Here is a 21,699-nt window from a genome sequence, read left to right as displayed (position 1 = left end):
ATCTGAGCCTACTTCCTTGTCTGAGCCCAGTGACAAATGCCAGAGTCCTAGAAGTGGCACCAAAAGCTCTCAACAAGCAAACATTGGAATGCATTTTTAGAAAGCAAAAGACCGTTAAAATATCACAGAACAATACAGCATATAGACATGAAAGTGCCGTGCACGGAAATCTACAACTCTGCCGATGAAGTTAATAGCAGCTTAATATAGTGGAAGCAGAAAGAATTGAGCAGGAGGCTGAGACTATGAAGAGACAGTGCATCATGGGGTTACAAAGGAAAGCGCAAGATGCATGAAGGATGTAGTCAAATCTGAATGATTGATGGAGTCTCAACAAGAAACAATGTTTCACAGAGCAATAGATAAAAGTGTCTAGAATTGATGATTTGTAACATTAAACAAATTCAAGAGACAGAGAAATGCCAAGTAGCAAAATAGAGAGAGGGAGGGAGGGAGGGAGGGAGGGAGGGAGAGGGGGAGAGAGAGAGAGAGAGAGAGAGAGAGAGAGAGAGAGAGAGAGAGAGAGAGAGAGAAAGAGAGAGACAGATACAGAAAGCAGGCTACAGACTGATAGTCATAGTAAACTGCAGACAAGCAAAGATGTCTGTGTTCTTAAAGGATCCCGAGAGAAGAGCAAGAGATGATTTGCAGAGGAGAGCGAAACCTACTGCTCACCTGATGGTGGTAAAGCACAGCATTTCTAGTGTGTGGAAAGAGACTTCCAACCTTTAATCCACAGAGCGTGGACCAAGGAGCTGAGACACTAGGATAGAATCACTAAGTCTGAAACAAAAACCTAAAAGACAGAGAGCACCAGCTGTCTCCAGGGCTGCAGAACTGTAGAACAAATGCTTGCTTTGCTAGCTGGAGTGTAAACTGGTGTGTGATCTTTGTGAATAGCCCCTGGCATCATGTGACATAGCCCCACAGTTTAGCCCCAGAACAGAAGCACATGTGCACAAGTGTACCATGAAATTATACACAGAATGCTGTGATGGCCCCAGAAACAATGTGAGTGCTTATTAATAACATAGATAAAAGTTTAGAATTGTCGTTGGTTAATCTCGATTGTTAACTTATTGGATTGAGAAGGACACATCTAGGTATGTCAGGATATTTTCGGGGGGAGGGTTATCTATGATTAAGGGGACGTGAACCTCCCTTAATATGTACAGTACCATCCTATACATGTGGGGCTCATATGGAATGATAGAGGAAAGGAAAAGACCTGATGGAGCATAGGCATACTGCCCCCTCCTTCTCTCTCTCTCCCCTCCCTCTCTCTCTCTCTCCTTCCCTCCCTCTCTCTCCACTTTCCCTCTCTTCCTCCCTTCCCCTCTCCCTCCTTTCCTCCTTCCTTCCTTTTCCCTCCCTTTCTCCCTCTTTTCCTATGTCTCTCTCATCTACTCCCTCTCCTTTTGCTCTCTTCTTCCTTGCCCATCTTCTCCTCTCTCCCCCTCCCTCCCTCCCTCCTTCCCGGTCATCACCATGGTAGATGCACTTCTGTGCTGCTTGCCGTACTGCCGTGACTGAAAGCTTAGAAACAATAAGCCCCAATAAGCCCCAAATTCTTCCTTACAAGTTGTTTTTCTCATTTGTCATCATGATGGAAAAGCTACTGTAGAAAGTTGATCCTAGGAACATGGGTCATTGATCTGACTATTCCTGATAAGGAGGTTCAGAGACTTTTGGAACTAATTTGTGGCAAGAGTTTGGAAGAGTTTGGAGATGTGTACCAGAGGAACCCTGGAATTCTGTGAGCAGAGCTCCATGACTGATTCTGTTGAAGCTCCAAAGCCAGAATAAGGTAGGAATGCAGGCAATAACAGCGTGCCCATGGGCAGACAGAAGAGGCTTCTGCTGGGAGTAGGGTTTTCGGGCCATGAATGCTACATTCTGGTAAATAATTTGTTTATTTTTATCTAAGCCCCACGACTGTAGGAAGCTAGATTTTAAAGTGATGGACTAATTCATCTGGTAGAAGAGAATTGAAGGCAGCTACTATTTAGGCTATCAGATGGGTATTGCAAGATGCTTGTAGCCAGGTTTACAGTGAGAATTTGGAGCAAAAAGCAGAGCCAAAAATTTGAAAACTGAGACATTTTGCCAGAGAAGGAACACACTTAAAGCTGACACTAAAGAAAGTACAGCTACTGGAGAGATTAAAGCCATTAAAAGGAAGCAAAATCCTTTGCATCAGCTCAGTCAGAAATTGGTCAGACTCCACCAACTGCAGGCTCAAGAGTATACAAGAGCGAACTTATCTGAGAGACACTTCTCTTGAGGGGAGAAACTCCCCAAGGCTCCTTGCGTGCATAGGACAGCCTAAAATCTGTTTCTCTAGGACTTGTTACTCCACGGCCCTCAGAAGCAAAGTGGCTATCATCTAAAATTGCTTGGCAACTGTTCAAGCTGGCAGGAGACCTTAGCATTGTCTTCTGAGTCTGGTTTTTAGGAACACAGAATGCAAAATATATGAGGTCGTGGAGGTTTCCACGGTCCAAGGAAAGTGCCAGAATCATGGTAGGCAGCAGTGTCTAAAAGGTTATGTGTGGTGGAGAAGGCAGAGCTGCAGTGAAATATGACAGAGACGATGGTGATGTCGGCTGTCTGCAAACAAAGTACTGTAAGCATAACCAGCCCAAGAAGCAGGTCACCTGAGTTGTAGGCAGCAAAGACAAGGGAAGCGCCACACAGGCCCTGGGAACTCTTGTTACATCACTATGGACCCTAGTTCTGGACACGGAGCTACAGGGTTCAGTGCTTTCCCTGTATGGTTTCTGTCTTGCTTTGGTCCCATCTCTGCCCCTCAATTTTTTATCACACATTCCCATCCTTTGGAATGGGGATGTTTTACTCTGTGTAATTGTACCCTGTAAGTATGTAACTTTATTTTTACTTACACAATTTCTCACAGCTAAGAGACTGTTCAGTGTCAAAGGAGATTATAGACTTGTACTTCCAACATCAGCAGAGCTATGAAGAGCATGAGCACTCTTGGGGATGGGCTGGGAATATCTTACGGTGTGAAGCAACAAGAGTCTTTGGAGGCCGGGGACTGAACGTTATGGCTTAAGGAGATGCATTTGGGTGTCAGGTTGACAAGGGGTGGACTTGTGATGGCCAAGCTTGATCATCTGTGTAGTTAGACTGAGGAGAATCTACAAGATTACTAAGACTCACCTCCTCTGACTATGTCTGGGTGGGTGTTTCTGTAGAAGATTAAGGGAGGAAAGAACCACCCTGAAGTTGCTGGCATCACCTCAGAGGCTGGAAGTCAAGATGGAATAAAAGAAAAAAAATATAAGCCTGCAAGAAAAGAGGTATTTCCTTTCTGCCTCATAGGCTCTGTGATCTAGTGTCCTTTGTCTACCGTGCCTGCCCCATCATGAGGGACTGAAACCTCTGAAAACATGAGAAAAGTCAGTCTTTCTTCAGTAAGTTTGTTTATGGCAGACTTTGTCACAGCAACACAAAAGTAATATGACTGTAGAAGGTACCTGGTGACAGTGAAGTGGATGCTCTTCAGCTCTGTGACAAATATAATTAAGAGAAGCAAAGCCCCAAACTCCCTAAGGTCTGATGCCCTGTAGCCTTTCAGAGCAAGCAAGTCAGACTGCCCTCTAGGAGCCAGACATGGCTTGGACCGATGAATACCAGCAAGGAAGGAAATGGCATGAAAGTTAAGAATCATGCTTATTTCTAAGGTGAGAAGCAAGGTTGAAACCAGGAAAGGGACATGAGATCCCAGGACATGGGCGTCATTTCTGGATCAAGAGTTCATTTGTATGCTTCTTGTCATGAATTTTCCTTTCGCAAGCATTTTCTTCCTTAGGTCAGAGGTTAGCGTGCCAGTGGCCTTTTAATGAGAGAACAGACTGTGCACTTAGTGGGAGAAGAGTTCTTCTGACCTAAGAGTCCAGACCCATTGTAGCAGCATATCCTCTAAACACACTGTTCTCTGCTACCTACAGACTGTGTATGTGATGGCGGTCATCAAATGATGCTGTACTGGTCCATCTTAGTCAGTGTGTATTCACTCTTGTGCTACAGTCAATGAAAGCCCCTTGTGAAGCTTCCCTCAGGTTGCAGCCTCATCAAGAGCGGCATGCCTGTACCTTTGCAGATGAGCACCTGTGTGTCTGCTGAAACCGTGTTTGCCATCCCATGTAACCGCTCCAGAGGAACTTAATGTTAATTTCTCATGAAATCCTCCAGTAAGGAGTATTACAAAAGGGCTATAAAATAGATTTTAAGTAAAGTTCACAGTTGGAGTTTTGTCTTTTCCTACTTGAAGTCCTAGGTGAATAGGAAGCTCTATTGTGTCCCTGTGAACCAGTAGAAAACTAGTTACTTAATCACAGGGCACACCTGGGATTTTGTTCCCTGTCCATGCATAGCCTCAAGGAGCGTCTGTTGATGGGAAGTATCTGAGCAAGCCTCACCTTGATGACATCAGATACTGAGAGAGTTTTTCCTCTCCTTGAGTTTGTTCTTTGGATCCAGAGAGAGTTCAGCTTTTCTCAGGTGGAAAGGCCTCCGCTTCACAGTGAGAAGTCTGAACTTCACAGGCCATGACATTGTTGATATAGAAACATAGCTCTCACCTCAAAGCAATAAGTGGTTATTCTGAAGCCGAATATGAGTTGATGAGAGCCTGAGAACCCAGCTTTAAGTTACCCCATGTACCATGTTCCAACATGGAAACAATTTCATGAAGCTTTTAATAGTAACAGGACAAGAAAGATCTGAGTCGAGGCATTTTTAAAGTACGTTGACAGAGACATTAGGCAAGTTAGAGCAGTGCAGGAAGCTTATGCTATAGGGCTCAGATGTTATCTGGTGACACTCTCAGCCTTGGGATTGGTAGAAGCTAAAGGGTCTGTTTGTATGTTCTGAAAGGATTTACTTAGTGGTTCCAAGGATGTTAGGTCATACATTTGGACAGACAATAAATAGTTATTTAGATGGCTTAGATGGCCCAATATAATTTGGTTTTAGACCTGCAGCATCCTGGCTTTCTAAACTATAGAAGTTCTAATGAGCCAGTCAGCCTTGTAAAATGTTTACCTCAGATGAATGTGACATTTTGGGAGAGAACCATGACTGACAAAATGCTGAAATTTATCTCCAGTCTTACTGTGGGTAGATATTCTGGAAACAGCCAGAGCTTCAAACAAAAGGCTGTCCCCAATGCCATGGTTTCCATAAAATAGGGATTTAGCATCAGTAGTAGGTATTTTGTTGTATGAAGATTTTGCAAGTTCCCTTAAGTAGTGAGTAGGAATATTGGGGCCTTGTGACATGCTACCTCTGTTGCTGTTACTTAACTCCATTGTTGCCCTTCAGGAGGATGAGAGAGAGAATGCAGCAGTAGATAACATCACCGTGGCTGATTCCACAGATGTGGGGCGCAGCACAGAAGTGGGTGGTGCAGACTTGACCTGTAGGCTGCGGTTTTCTGACCCCTAGCCTTAGCCATTTGCTTGCCTGTTGTTTTTGTGTCCTAAACATCTGGAAAAAGTCAGTGAGGAAAGAAAATTACTTTAAAATGTTCTCCTTCTCCCTCTTGAAACTTGGCTTCGACCTCACTGAAATAAAACCCTTTAGCAGTATTAGCATACAAATGTATGCTGTATCTATTTCCCCTTACTTACTAATGAGGGAAAATTTAATTTTCTAGTGGAATGACTTAGCATCACTGTTTACAGACAGAATTTGATGCAAACCAGTAGGTATGCCCTGGGCTTTCTTGTTATGTGTTGCATACAGTGAGGGCAGTGCACAAACTGTCCGAAGCAGTGTAGACTATAATACCAGTGGGGAGGGCGCCAGAGTCTAGGGTGTCAACATATTTTTTTTTCAGTTGTGGGCACTCATTTCTTGGGGGAAATTTATCAGCTAAGCATGAACTAAGAGTCAGTAAACATTGGCTGAGCAAATAGTGTCAATATGTAAAGAATTGGGCCCAAATCGGGAAAGAGAGGGAAAACCAGGAGGTGGGGGGCGTGGACATATACTGTGCTGAGCTCACTGAGACTCTGGGCGACTTGGAACTTGGCCTGGGTTAAAATCCACTGGGCAGATTAGTATGTAAATGAAAAGCAAGCCGTGAGAGAGCTGGTCCAAAAGTCAAAAGCAAGAAGCAGATGGAGATGTGGTTCTGGGTGAGAAGTTGAGGCACATTTAGGATGGAGGGCAAGAAGCATTGCGCCCCCTCCCTGTGCTCCATGAAGGTGTGTAGCAGCAGTGGCAGAGTTGAGAAGCCAGATGGGAACATCCCAACAAAGCTGATGGGAGTCAAATAAATGCCAGGGGAATTCCCCCTTAGCACCACAGCCCAACCACTGGACCCCATTGGAACCTGACCATTTCCTTATGTTCAGCCTCCTAGCATTGGCTCGGTGGGAGAATATTCTCGGGCCACCACCTGCTTTGCCAGTGCTCAAGGAGAGAGGCAACTGCCTGTTTTGTTTTGTTTTTTTTAAATCCCTTGTCCCTAGCCCACAGAGGCTCTCTGTGAACATCTGCACTGTTCCCTGCTATTGTCCTTAGAGATCCATGAGCTTAGGTTTGTGGAACTGTACTGGGCCTTTCAGGTAAGGAACCCTCCTAGAAATCATCTCAGAGACATTTTCTCGAGAGCCTCATCCACAGCAGGTAGCTTTTCCAAAAGTTGGAAATAATTTCCGGCTATTGTAAGAGGTCTGCTGGGGGGAGGCTTGTGGAGATTCTTGTTTTGTCTTTACTGGTTTTACTGGTGTGCTCTTTGACCTGAGATGCCTGTTGTTACCTCAGTCTCCAATAAAAAGTAATTTTTAAAGTTAATTTTAAGTTTTATCTGAATGCATATGGGTGTTTTGGCTGCATGTATATCTGTGTGTCATCTGTGGGCATGGAGCCCACAGATACCAGAAAAGGGTATCTGATCCCTTGCAAGTGAGGTAACAGATGGTTGAACCCAGGTTCTCTGCAAGAGCAGCCAGTGCTCCTTCACCACTGAGCCATCTCTCCAGCCTCCCCTAACCCCCTAAAGTGATTTTTGGTTACCAAGCTTTTGTGCCAATACTTTCTGTGTGGTATGACACAGCACAAGACATGCTGCCTGCCAAAGTGGGGCTCCACACACCTGTAGGGCAGCCTGTTTACCTTGTCCTGCCCATGGTGGACATTGAATATCCACCTGAGCATGCTCCCCAGTGAGGCTTGAAAACCCCAGGTTAAGTGAAGGCAGAATTTTCTGCAAACAAATGCAGGAGAGAAATCTGCCAGAGGGTTGTAGGCAGGACACCACAAACACTTCCAGAAAAATCTTTCTGAGGCAGGGGACTGGTTCTGACATTAGTTAGGGGCTTGTTAAGAACTGATTAAACACCCCTACCTACATGTGATCAGTAAGTCCCAAGGCGTTCCTCAGTACTGGAAGTAACCTATCATCTGCTTCCTGAGAGGGTGGCCCGAGTCCTCTGACAACCCCATTTTCTAGGTCAGAAAGCAAGCTGAAGAGACCACTCCAGCAGATCCTGGGGTGGTTTGTTACAGGTTTAGCTGGCAAGGCTAGTAGTAATCAGGTTTCCTCAAACACCGGTCTATATGCTGCTATTAATGTGCTTATTCGATCATTTTTTAATCAGCGGATTTGAGTAGAGCATAATGAGTGGGTCTTACCCAATCAAAGAGAGAATCCAGACCCAAGCTTCCACTGGACTTAAGAACGCAGTACTAGCCCTTCCCTGAGTCTTCAGCCTGCTGCTTGCTACCTGCCCCATAGTCTATCCTGCGGACTTTGGGGCTTGTCAGTTTCCATAATTGTGACAATATGAGATAATCCTGAAACTCTGTCTTAACTCACACACCCTAAGTCTGTCTTTTCCCTCTCTCTTCTTCCCCGTCTCTCCTATCATTCTGTCATTGATTTGTAAAATGTGTAATATACACGTATTCCTATTTATTCTCTGAGAATATGAGACGCCAACTGTTTCCAGGTTTCATAGCCACGAAATATTTCCTCTCCCTTGATCCCTATGAGCCCATCAACATTTCACCAAGCTACGAAGAGGCAAAGGCCAGCTTTATGACATGACGTCCTAAGCCCAATCAGAAATGTGTGCCTTAATTGATGTGTGTGATGGGAACCTTCCAGAGCACCATGTCCACAATCTCTGGGCAGCAGCCCCCCCATGTATTTCATTGTGATCCCTGCTCATCTTGTATATTAAGTGTTCATATGGGTGAACAGAGACTGTCCTACACCAGCAAGCCTCTTCTGGCAGCTTCTTTCTGCCTCCGGCTGCTGAGTTAGCAGAGGAGCTGCTAATGGGAGACTAGTTCTCCAGGAAACAAGATGGAAAAGAGAGAATATGGACCGAGAGTTTCATCAAAGGGGGAATCCTGACTGATTCACAAGACTCTGTGTCAGTCAACAAGTTGCTAAACACACTTCATGTATATGAAGAAAAGCTGTTAATGAGTAAACACAGCCAGCATGAAATAAGAGGGAGGAGCAGACGCCTTATTCTGTAGCAATGCAGAGTGTTAAACTTCATACAAGTGTTAGTTATAGTACTGTTTCTAGACAAATGTTCATTGGGTAGGAGTAGAAAGTCGTGTTTATTCGTTCACTACCCACAGTGTGGTTGCTTGGGCCAGCAGCCTCTCTGCCATTCCAGACATGTCAGAGATGCTTGAATCCAAATGTTGCCAAAGGTCTCAGGTCACTTTTGCATACCGTTTGAAATGAGATGCATACTTTCATACCCTTCCGTTCCCCAGTAGGGCTTTAGGAGGTAGATAAGGCATGAGACTGTAGCCCTCATGATAATATTAGCACCTTTGTAAACAGACACAAAATAACTTGCCTTCTGTCTCTTTGCTCCCTGTCATGTGAGAAGATAAGAGAGGAGGGCTGTCTACAAATAACAAGAACAGATACCAGTCTGCCAGCACCTTAATCTTAGACTCCCTAGGCTTTGGAACTGTAACAATTAGTTCTGTATTTCAGCCACATACTCTACAGTTCTGCTATAAAAGCCCAGAGTAACTGCAATGTCAATCCACGCATTCCTCCAGCTATGGGTCATTGCACCTGAGAGCACAGTAGTGCCTTTGATCATCTCCTCCACACTCTGGGTGCTAGGCTGCTGAGCCTCATGCTATAGATGATACATCTAAGGCCCAGAGAACTTAACCCAGTTGCTTAAGGTCTCCAAAGTAAAGTGTCATGTGTCAGCAAATGCCATATAGCCATTGTGCCAACTCTCAGGCCACTGAGCAATCTATTGTATTGCCCCTCAGAGCGTGGATATCCCAGCCCTTGTTCCTTTCTCTGAATCTGGTGGAGAAAAGACAAATTTCGTCCAGTTGTTTTGGCTTTTGCTCTGCAAAGAAAAAAGAAAAAAATGTTCAGAGAAATGTTATAGTTTTGCCTAAGGGAGAATTAGTTTGACACATAATATAAAAATCACAGACTCTAAAGCTTAAGGGAGACCTATTTCCAAAATGATCATGAAGCCCCATCCCCCCACCCTTTCTCTCTCTTCCTCCCTCCCTTCTCTCCTCCCTCCCTTTCTTCTTCCTGGTTCTTCCTGTGTATAAGGAGAATGGAAGACCCTTAGGGTTCTCAATCAAATATAGAGATGTCCCTTTGAATAAAATGGTAGAACCTGATGTCCTATATGTATATAAAAGGTACTGTGCTATCCTTAATTTAGCCCTCCATACTGAAAGGGTCATGAATATGCATTCTGGCTAAGAAAATCTCTTCTTTTCACAGTCTCATGTGTGATGCTGTAGGCTAAGCTAATCAGTGCAGTTAATTTTAGCCCTAGTTTTAAGGGTTTATTTTAGAAAAGGTCAGGGTGCTCACCTATAGCTCATTATAGCACCCAGAGAGTAAAGAATGGAAGAGATCTAAAACCAAGCAGCTGTTAGCAGCTCCCACCCCCACAACTTGAACTGCATCGTTTCTATTTGATGTTTAGTTCAGCGTGCAGTTGCTGATAGTTTGACGATTGTTACACCATGTGTCAGGTGGCTTCCAGTGGGACTTGGGTGTTTCATGGGGCACTTTTCCCTGAGGTGGAGGGTGGCATTGAACCAAAAGATCTTTGTGTAGAGACTCTGCAAAGGGAGGTAGAGAAGCCATCTCATAGGCTTGAGGATTGCATGTGGAAAGTTCTTCGATGTGGCTCCGGCCCAGGGCTGGCATGGGATGGAGTCACCATCTCCCTCCCACTAAGCCTGAGGCGGGTGCTGGGGGTTCATATTCCTCTGCAAGGGTGGGAGCTGGTGCTGGTGGGTAGTGTGCTGGCTGGGAGAGGAGCAGAGGGTAAGAGAGGTGAAGTAAACACATCTCAAGGCTGAAATTATGGGCTGTGGATCAGCAGGGGAAGTGGTAGAGACCAGACATTCTAGAGCATGGCATTGGTGGAAATACCCTCAAACTCTGTCACATATGACAACTGAGCTCATGGAATGTAGCTGTTGTGGCTGAATTTGTCATTTAATTTTAATAATTGTAATTTAAGTAGCCACGTTGGCTGGTGGCTACAATTCTGATAGGAAAATTCTAGAAGGAGTAGCACATTAAAGAAATGAAGTTGGACAACAGGAGACAACTTCAGGACAAACAACAGGGCAAAGAAAAACACAGAGTTCAGGTTACAAAGTCAAGTGTCTGCAAGGCACTGGAAAAATAAACCAGGGCCGAGGATGAAGCCCAATGGTAGAGCATACCCCCTCCAGCGCATGCCTGTGGGCACACACACACACACACACACACACACACACACCTACTTGCCTCTACCTTGACCCAAGATCACCCAGTCCAAGTTCCTTTGACTGTGTCTGTAAAGGAAAGCTATCAAATTCCTTATTAGGAGGCCAGGCTGGGAAAGCAGGCTACAACCTGCTGATAGAAAGGCCAAACTAAGATTTCTGTACTGAGTTCTGTTGGTACTGAGGGCTCACTGAAGGAGTTGGTGTTTTCAGCAAGATTTGCGGTCCACTGTGTAAGACTGTGGAGGTGTGAGACGGGGAGCTCTGCAGAGCTGGCTGTTAAAGCTATATGGACCATACATTTCTCCCTCAGACAATGAGTTTGTTATGTCACTGGAGGCCCCCACATCCGCCACTGGACCGTACATCCATCTAAATTGTTCCTTAGCAAATGTGCTGCCGCAAGCGCCAGTCCCACTAAATGTTACAGTGATTGAAAATTGCAATCCCTTCCCACAGGCCCAGAAAAGGGTGCTTTGTAATGAAATACAGAGGCAACAGCCATTTGGAATGTGGAGTAACTGCCTCTCTGGGACTTCCACAATGGGCCCACAGTGTCACTAAAAGGCAGGCTCACCAAGAGAAGAAATGATGGCTGCCTTTATTGCAGAGGCCCCTTCGTTCTCAGTGGCTTCTGAACCCAGTGAGTAATTCTAATGGCCGACATCAAGTACTGGGACACCCTGAGAATAGCCTCAGTCCCAGCTGATGATTCACCAAACAGCCCAGATGAACCATCCTCTGGTTCACAGCAGGGGAGAGATGGTTTACAAAAACTAAAAACAAAAAAAAAAAACAACATTAGTTTGAAGTTTAGAAATTGATAAAATATCTTTTCTCAGTCAGCCGAGTTTCAGAGTCTTTTTTGTCAGGTTGTATGAGCAAAGTTGTGTGCTATCCAGGAGTGGGACATGGAGTGTCCCATTGGCTATGGGGAGAATGAAGGATGAGGGTTTAGGAAATATTTTAGCTATGATGGAGTCTACCAGACAGGCTATCTCTCCCTGGGGAGTGTTTGTCTCCAGCGGCTCTGTCTCTCTATCAGTGCCTTTATCTACTGATAATGATTCAGCCCATAAGTCAGCTAGATATCTGCCCCCAGCAGACAGCAGAAGCACCTAGAAAATCCCATACTCTGCTATGAGCTGCATCACACTCTAGGGTAACTTTGGCTTAGACCTTGAACTTGATGGGTCTGCAGGATGGGGCTATAAAGTGTAGAATGAAAATGTCCTCAGCAGCTCTCTGTCTCAGTGTTCTACTGCTGGGAAGAGAGACCACAACCATGGCAACTCTTATAAAGGAAAATATTTAACTGGGGCCGGTTCACAGTTACAGAGATTTAGTCCAGTAGTCATGGCAGAATACATGGCATCATAGAGGCAGGAATATGTTGCAGATGTAGCTAAGTTCCACATCCAGATCATCAGGCAGCAGGAGGAGCAAGACACTGGGCCTGGGTTGAGCATTTAAAACCTCAGCACTTCCTCTAGCAAGGCCACGCCCACTCCAACAAGGCCAAACCTCTCCTGATCTCTGTCAAGTAGCATCTCTCCCTTCTGACCACACATTTAAGTATTTGAGCCTGTGCAGGCCATTACTGGTCAAACTGCCACACTGTTGTCACCAACACTTGGGATTGTCAACTCACAAAGACTTTTCTCTTTATTTTCTCTCACAGTTTGGGTAAGTTCAGCCTATGACCAGTTGTTTCTGTTATGGTTTGGGACCCATGGTGAGTCAGCACATCATATGGGGAACACATGACAGGCCTAGGTACCCCATGGCAAGAACATGAAAGAGCAAGGAAGAGACTGGAACCACCATGTCCTTGGGGAATATGCCTTCAGTGACCTGAGACCTGTCAACAGAATCCTGCATATTAAAAATTCCGTTGCTTTCTATTAACTTTATGGGTTGGGAGCAAGCTTTCAACACATGGACATTTAAAGGACATTTAATGTTCAAACTACAGTATCTGACAGATACATTCGGAGCATGCAAGAGAAAAGATGGAGTGGGAGTGGAGCTCCAGTGGCACCTTCCTCCTCCGTCACCCTCTAACGACGCTTCCGAGAACCTTCAAATGGGACGCAGCAATGCAGTCCACAAGCCCACACCTTTTAGAGATCCTAGGACTCTTTTATCCTGTAAGTTTTGAGTATCTTCCTTGAGCCAACATGGAGATGCCACAGTGATCAAGACATGCATGGATCTGCCCTCCTGGGCTCATAGGTTATTAGGGACATTATTTTAATTTGAACAGACATTAAGTGACAGTTTTGTACTGAATTAGTAGTGCACATCAGACTCACCTGGAGGGGTTGTTGAGGCACACATTATGTTTTATGGTACTGGGGCTTGAACCAAAGCCCTGTGAAGTATTGTACCATTGAGCTCCATCCCCAGCCCACATTGTACTAATTAAATAGGTCAGGGTAGGTGATGGGCTTAGAACTTGTATTTCGGTTGAGATCCAAGGTGCTGCTACTCTTTGTACAGGGCATACCAGTGATAGGAATCACTTGGGATGATAATAGATAAGCAGGTGATTATCCTCCTGAATATCTGTGCTTGGGCTAATGAGATGACTCAGAGCATAACGTGTTTGCAATCCGAGGATTGGAGTTTGGATCTTCAGCACCTACATAAAAGCCAAGCAGGCACAACGTCTGCCTGTAATCTCAGAGTCCCCAAAGTGGAAACAGACAGATCCCTGAGACAAGCTAGCAAGAGCTGACTCAGTCAACTCCAGGTTCAGCAAAAGACTCTGCCTCAGAAAGGAAGCAGGAAGTGATTGAGGAAGACAACTGAGTCCAACACACACACACACACACACACACACACACACACACGAGAGCATTTACAGAAGGCTGATTTAGTCTGAAACAACATACAGGAAAATTAGCTCTTTAACGAAAGTTCTGTACTGTATATCTGATTACTTCAGAAGTACAGAGAGCTGGTCTAACAATACATGAAACAACAGAGGCTTTTATCTAACACATCACCTCTATGCCAGTTTCTCCTCCAACGCTCAGTGTGATTGTCTTACTCCTCCATGTTGGAAGCATCATTACAAGTGCAGTATTTTGGACCTTACCCAGGCCTGCTGAATTGGAGTTCTTGCAGGGAGCCTTGTTTTAACTGGATGACTAGATGGCTCTCATGCACTTGTAAATCTGACCCATCTGAGATAAGGCCCTGGCACTCACTGTTCTCAGCTCCTGTAAGACGACCTCCTGGCTTAAGTAAGAGTCACATTTTGTTTTAAGCCAGAACCCCACACCTTATTGTCCAGTGTCTTTCAGAGCTTCTGGGGGACAGTCATGACTTTTTAGCAGCAAAGATGAACATTCTTTAGTCACTGTAAAATGACCCTAACCCAGAAGCTGGGCTTCAGGTTGTTTACTTTCTAGCTCCATGGTCATGGTGTATGCATCCGTGTGACCTTTCTCTTGTATTAGCCTGTCTGAGCTTTCACTTTCCTTATCTGAGCAATGGTCAGATGTAACTCTAGAAAGGTCATCCTGGTCTAACTTGAAGACTTGATACAACCGTCAATGAAATAATAGTTGTGAATGTGCCTTTAAAATCACACAGTGCTGTGCATAACCTGAGGCTGCTCACCACTCACTTCCATATTCCTGGTCACAAAGCAGAAACTGTCTCATTGTTTACATCACCATAGAGATCGGAAGCAATTGAGGCCACAGAGAGCACAGCTTCAGCTCCTCTGATGTAGGTGGTCTCTGTTCATGGCTTGCTTTAGCATACAAAGAGTGGAGTTGTAGGGCTAGGACAGGATCACATGTTTATTAAAGTGATTCTGTATGTCCTAAGATACGTTTACTTGAGTAGTTGTTATCAGGTATGGCTCCTGGACCAGCAGCATCCACATCAGCTTGGAACTTCATAGAAATGAAAATTGTGGGGCTGAAAAAAATGGGTCAGTGATTAAGAGTACTTGTTGATCTTGCAGAGCACCCAAATTTAGTTCTTAGCACCCAAGTTGTGTGGTTCAAAACCACGTATAACTCCAGCTCCAAGATATCCAGTACCTACTTTTGGCCTTGGAAGTTACCTGTGTATGCATGTGCACTCACATGCACACACACACACACACACACTAAATAAATAAATAAACAAATAAATAAATATTCTCACATGCTACCAGAAGTACCAAATCAGCATTTTGGGGGGTTGAAACCTAGTGCTGTGTACTAATTAACAAGTCCTATAGGTGACCCTAGTACTCTGTCATCTTAGAAGGGATTTGTTTAGGTCTTGACTGAAGTATCTGACAAAGGCCACCCTTTCTGTGGAACTGGATAATAGCTTCTCTTTCCCTCAAGTATGGATTTGTGACACTGGTGTCCAAGCTCGGACGTCCATTATTGGATTCCTTCATAAGAGTGCCCTGTCACTGCCCACTCAGCACAGGAGAAATCTGGAATGTGTCTGTTATGAGGCTCACTTCAGGGTGTGAGAAAATTAAAGCTATTTATCACAGTCTGTTTTTCCCTCAGTGACAGGAGAAATGAGCCTTAGCCGAACAAGGCTTCAAATTGGGCTCGCTACAGAAAAACATGCAGCTTGACAAACACACTTGAGTCGGGCTTACATTTGTTCTGATTTTCCCATTTGAAAACAATTCTGTTTCTCAGCAGCACCAAGGCAGTGCAGTAAGCTCAATAGATACTGCAGATGGAGCCATCCCAGTCTGTCCCATGAGTCAGATATGGGTAGCATAAATCCTGACCCTTGATCACCCTTTCCTTGTTAGATCATAGGTCCAAGATGGTAAGGTACTAAGGCTGTTTATGCACAATGAACCCAGTTATGGGAAGATGGAGGTGGTATCATTTGCAAGAGAAAAATGTCTGAGTTGTACAGGCATGACCTGCCAGCCACACAGAAACACACACTCTTCATTTGAGTATTGTTTACTTTCAAAGCAGTCAATAAAGACCATATAACCTATGATGCTTACAGTTTGCCTAGCAAGCCTTTCACTCCCATGTCCTCCTGAGCTGTTCGAAGAGAACTTAGAGGTCCTAGTGGAGCAGAGGAATGATGGGAGAGAATAAAGTGCCCATAGGTCTTTGTGGAGGCCAGCACAAAGAACCAATGAGACATCATTCCACTCTGTGCCTCTGAGTCAGTTCTGAAAACCTATACAGACTGATTATATTTAAAATAAAGAACATTTCACATTTGGTTTGTAACTATAATTGTCTGATATATTTCTTCCTGATGTTGGGTATTAACAGGCAAAATCAAAATGTTGGCCACACTGTATAGCTTCTGATAGCAGCTGATATTCATTGAGTAGAATACCATGACATGAATACCTTGTTCCTGTTATCCCATTGATTGCTTACAATAACCTCAGAGGCAGATAATCATCTGTAGCTTACAGATGAGAAAACCAGAATGCACAAAGTTAAATTGGTACCCAGTGCTGTAGAGCCACAGTTAGTCTTGATGGAAGTACAGATCTCGTTGATGCAGAAGCCAGCATTCTAAGCCATTGTGTTTAAAACCATGGATTGAAAACTCACTTTTTTGTGAGTTTCGAACATCTTTTTGAAATATAGACTAGAATGGTAAATACCAAAGTGCCACTTGTAGTTTTGAGGGTCTCTATTTCTGAAAATTTTGTTTTATTCCTGAAGATTTTAAGTGTGTACACAATGTAAACACTCTCCTGCAAACTGGGAAATGATGTAAATCTGCTGTACCATGTCACACTCAAGTTTGAAAGCCAAGGATGGGAAGGGGAGATGAAAAGGAGAAGAGCAGAAGGGAGACGAAATGAGAAAGTGAATTAGGGAATGGCTGTTAAAAAAAAAGGCAGAGAGACAGAGGAAGGAGGGGAAGTAGAGGGGCTGATGAGGGAACATACAATTCTGAGAGACAGGGGTTCTGGGCCAGGTGAAGAAGGAGCAGAGGAGGAAGTTATGTGAGAGGCATGTGGTTCCGTGTATAAGTAACTTATTCATCAGATGTAATCATCATCTCAGAGGCCTACTGCTAAATAAGCTCACACTCTCTAGCTCCTTCTGGACTCTGGCTGGCTGGTTCAACTCAGATGCTCTGGCCCAGTCTCCTTTCCAAGCTGACTAGTTCAAAGCAGCTCCTCTTGGCCTCTGACTGAATTGCTCTACTTGGATTCAGACTAACTCTGCAAACCTCTTCTAATCTTTTGTCTCCTCATTCTCTGGCTCGTTCTGACTTCACAGGCAACCTGGCCACCTGTCTCTGTAAAACTGTTCCAGTAAAACTGTTTTCTCTCTCTCTTTCTCTTTTTCCTTCCCTTCCTCTCTTCCTCCCTCCTTCCCCCTTTCTCTGCATTGTTCTTTAAAGAAGCCTCTCTTTCCTGAGAGTTGGGTATATGCTATCTGGTTCATTCTGTTACATCTTTCTCTGATTCATCACTTTGTCTGCTCAGTCAGATGTCACTTTCAAACATAAATAGGTAAGTAGATAGATAGATAGATAGATAGATAGATAGATAGATATTATAGAGATGATAGAGATCTATAGTTATATATGTATGGAAGAAAACAGGCTGGGATTAAATGACAGAGCATGTAAGTCCCACCCTAAGCACTGTCAAAAGCTGTTAGGAGTATATGTAATTTTTGTCACTGAGCTAATTTTGATCCAGTATAGAGCCTCTTGTGTTTTGCAACAAAAGTATAGGTAGCAAGAATATTGTAAAGTTTTCTTTCTGGAAGCTGGCATGATGGCTCAGTGGGTGAGCCTGACAAACTGAATTTGATCCTCAAGATACACATGGTAGAAGGAGACAGCAGACTCCTACAAGATGTCCTCTCACCCCACATGTGAGAGCTGTGTGCCCTTAAAACTTTGTTTTCTTTTGCTACCTAAATCTACAGCCCATGTTCTAGTTCAAAGGATTCTGAGTCAGTTAATAGAAAGCCTTTTTTTTTACAGATATGCAAACTGAGTGGAAGTTCTGTGACATTTCCTTGTATACAGATAGATGTTTTCATAAGCAGCTTATGGGGTCTGCAAGTCACATGACTAGAGTACCCTTATATTAGTTTTACTGAGGAAAACAGAGGGTCTGTAAATGTAAGCATCTTGCCCAGAATTTTATATGCAAGCAGGCAGGGGTCGAGCCAAACTGTAATTTTCTGATATTATATGACACATTTTCCCACCAGAGAGAACAAAGTAGCAATGGGTTAAAAAAATAGCATCCTGTGTTGCAAGTAAGAACAATAATTCTGTTTATAAGTCAGAATGCTGCAAAGCCTAACCTGGCTGCAGTATAATACCATTATGTAACTTCTTCCTCTCCCAGCCAAAGGTATTTTTCTATTGCCAGTCCCCATTAGTAAATTAGAGTGTCCAATTCTGTGCCCCCCATAGCCCACCCTTGGCCTTTCTTTGTTGATATTGTTATGTGTGCCACCTCTGTTTTAGTCAGTAGAGATACTATGCCAAGTAACTTGGGTAATTGGTACCAGCTTCCAGCTTACACAGATAATCTTCCCTTTTCTTTTCGCTTTAAAATAAATGCTCTGTGTGGGTGTGAATATAGCCTTCCAGAGTGAACTCCACTTAAAAAGCCTAAATCCATAGCCTGTTAGAAAAGAATTGTGATGTCTTCCCCAGTTTGGCCAAACATCATTGTTATATATCCTATCCATGTTGTATTATCTCACCACTGACTTTTTTTTTTAAAGAAACTTCCAGAAGAATATTAACACAATCTCCTTCCCACTATCTCAGATACAAAATGTTGTGAGTTGCATAACAGGACTCTGCTCTGGTTTCTCATCTTTATTTTTCCCCTGACTCCCTTTGTTTTTAATAAGGACTCATGTGAAAGCTCCAGAGGAGATCATTTACGCTCGTCTCATGGCTTTGTTCTCCCAAACTTCAAAGGCTAGTGTCCCTCTTCCTACTGGTTTAATTTTGCTGAGTTATGACTATATCCAGAAGACAATTTCAGGAAGCTAGGAGTCAGCACTGTACTCTGAGGAAGCTTTTCCAGTGCCAATCTCTGAATATATGCAAGCTCACCCTGTTATAACTTCCATGATTGTGTGTTGCTTATTTTCTATTTCAGAGATCCCAGAAGACCCACTTGTTGCTGAACAGTATTATGCTGATGTATTTGATTCCTGTTCTGAAGACAGTGAGGAGCAGGAGGAAGAAATGGTATTCTCAGAAGCAGGGGGAGAAATGAGAGAGGAGGAATCCCCATCTGTGTACCGAACAAACCAACAGGTATAACCTCTCCTGCTCTGGCAAAGCAGAAGCAATGTAGCTATCCATGGTGCTGAATGGACTCTGGACTCAGGCTAAGAAAGAGCAGAGGAAAACTTGAACCTGGAGTTGGGGTCAAGTTGCTCAGGACCACTAGGGTCTTTTTAATGGCTCCATATACAGAATCTTTTCTTTCAAGGTGCAGGGGCAGGAAGGTCCCCATAGAATTATAAGACTCTGATCAGAATCCTGTTAAGAGGGGAAGGGCTAGGCTAGTCAGTTCAGGAGGGCAGACTGTCGTGCACACTGCAGTGCCTGCCCACTGAGGAGACTTTCTGTATACCCTGTAAGTGCTGCAGGTGTCTCTCTCATAGGCACAGTAGATTTTTTAAAACCACTTTCCTGCCTGTAATCAGATTTTTAGTCTGTTTTAAAATTTTAATACAAGCACAGATGTATAAAGATTATTCCATTCTAGAGTTAAAAATTTGGAAATTCTGAAATTAGGAAATGGCTGGGCAGTGGTGGCACACGCCTTTAATCCCAGCACTTGGGAGGCAGAGGCAGGAGGATTTCTGAGTTCGAGGCCAGCCTGGTCTACAGAGTGAGTTCCAGGACAGCCAGGGCTACACAGAGAAACCCTGTCTTGAAAAACCAAAAATAAATAAATAAATAAATAAATAAATAAAATAAAATAAAAATAGAAATTGGGAAATGTTCTTTCTAGCTTCGTGCAGCCTCTGAGACGCTCTCATAGCATGCAGTACTGGATCTCTCTGCACAGATGCCCTGGTAGTAGAACGTGTTAATTAGAAAGACTGAGCTGGTGTAGGTCTAGTAAGCTAAGCAGTGGCCCTGGCTTGCACCTTTTCTTTTGATTTTTAGAATGGAAATAAAGTTGTATACAAGCATTTCAGCTCTTTTTATTGAAAGAGTTTTCATTTTGTAGCCCAGGCTTTCAACTTTCAACTTTCTGATTGACCTCCTAAGTGCTGGGACTCCAGGTATGTACTCCCAAGGCCAGGCACTGAACCATTCTTAATAAACACTAAGCAATCCAGCATAATATTAAACAAACTCATGAAAAATGTCTCCCAAGTTCTATAGACCAGAAGAGGGAGGGAAGTGCTTCCCGGAATGTATAAGAGTAGATCCAAGCTAGGACTGGAGGAATAGCTTAGTGGTTAAGAGTGCTTGCTGTCCTTTCAGAGGACCTGCGTGTGCTTCCCAGCACTAGCATTGCAGCCCACATCTGTATCTGTAACACCAGTTGTATACCAATTCTAATGAATCTGATGCCCCCTTCTGGCTTCTGCTAGCACTAGACATACATGCAATGCACATATATACATGCAGGTAAAACCTCACACATACAAAAAATATATTTAAGTACTTTTAAAACATTAGCATCAAGCAAAGGAAAAGGCTGAGAGAAAGAGAAAGCATAGGAGAATGTAAATAACTTATACAGGTGGAGAGGAGCCAAGAATAATTAGCAAAAATGCAGGACAAGAGAGAAGTGGGGTCCCAAATGCCACAATGTAAGTATTCCTTATGCCCATTCCTCTTTCTCCTCAAGGGACCCTGAGAAAAAGCCACATAGTCCTACAAGTCAAAAATAAGAATTTCTGTTTGTTTCTGGGCCACCATTACAAACAATTGAAACAAACATTGCCACAATACTGCAGTAATCTCACCCCATGCCTGTGGTTGGAAACATGACATAAAATATATATATACCTGGTCTTTGCTCAGATCATCAAGTGGCAAACTTTGATTGACTAATAATATAATTTTAAATAGCTTTAAACAAAACAGCCAATTCAGAAGCACATATGAATAAAATCTGTTGCAGATACCACCTGAGTCAAAAAAAAATAGAGCTTTGGCAGCCCCAGAACTCTTGTCTCTGGCCAGTTGTTACTCTAATGCATCTCAGGAAGTCAGATTGCCTATAAATGAGTCTAGGCCTTGCCACTTATATGAGTTGTTGTTACCTTGTCCAAATTACTGAACTTGACTGTCCTCCAATGTCCTACCCCATGAAATGAGAGAAAAATAGTTCCTAGTCACAGAAGAGTAAATGAAGTCATCAGTTTAAAGCACTTCAGATCATAACTTCATACTTAAATACAACTTAGCCATTAGTATAGAAATTACCTCGTTACCTTGTTTATTCTAACGTACTGCCCAAAGTCTTCAATAATAAAGTAAAATGTCATGGTTGCAATATTTTTAAAAATTCTTTCTCAATGCAGATAATAAATATAAGTGATTTCGCTCTCTGGGTTGTGTATATGCCACATGTTATATGACCAATTGTGATTAATTTTAAGTCTGTTGTGGCAAGATGTTCTGTCCCTGAGACTCATGTTGTCTTATTCAGGCAATGAAACTGGGTCTTTAAGAGAAAAGTAGCTCACCTACAGTGACACAGATATGGAGATATCAGAGCTGTGACCCAGAGTCAGAGTGATCACAGCCAATTCCTACTCTGGAAAACATAACAGCATGGTATGATAGAGATGGAAGTGGGGGTTATACTATTGCAATCTGTGATAGGAATAGATAATCACAGCTGCATTTTAATCTAGTATTATTTTGCTACAATTTCTCTTCCTTCAGGGATGGTGAGTATATCTGTGATGGGCACCCTCCCATTCTGCAGAAATCTTG

General features: G+C 43.5%; 1 protein-coding gene across 1 annotated transcript in view; it reads left to right on the top strand.

The window, feature by feature from the left end:
• The window catches only part of Nek11 (NIMA related kinase 11), a 202,127-nt gene that overhangs the window by 98,832 nt on the left and 81,596 nt on the right, over positions 1–21,699 (top strand). The window contains exons 9-10 of the mRNA XM_028756839.1: positions 2,456–2,523; positions 18,884–19,044. Coding sequence (XP_028612672.1) covers positions 2,456–2,523; positions 18,884–19,044 — 229 coding nt within the window. The remainder of the gene's footprint in view (positions 1–2,455; positions 2,524–18,883; positions 19,045–21,699) is intronic.

The sequence above is a fragment of the Grammomys surdaster genome, unplaced genomic scaffold (genome assembly GCF_004785775.1).
Source record: "Grammomys surdaster isolate TR1022 unplaced genomic scaffold, NIH_TR_1.0 126131, whole genome shotgun sequence".
Classification (NCBI taxonomy): Eukaryota; Metazoa; Chordata; class Mammalia; order Rodentia; family Muridae; genus Grammomys; species Grammomys surdaster.
Note: the sequence above shows the minus strand (reverse complement) of the source record. Positions and strands in the feature narration are given on the sequence as shown.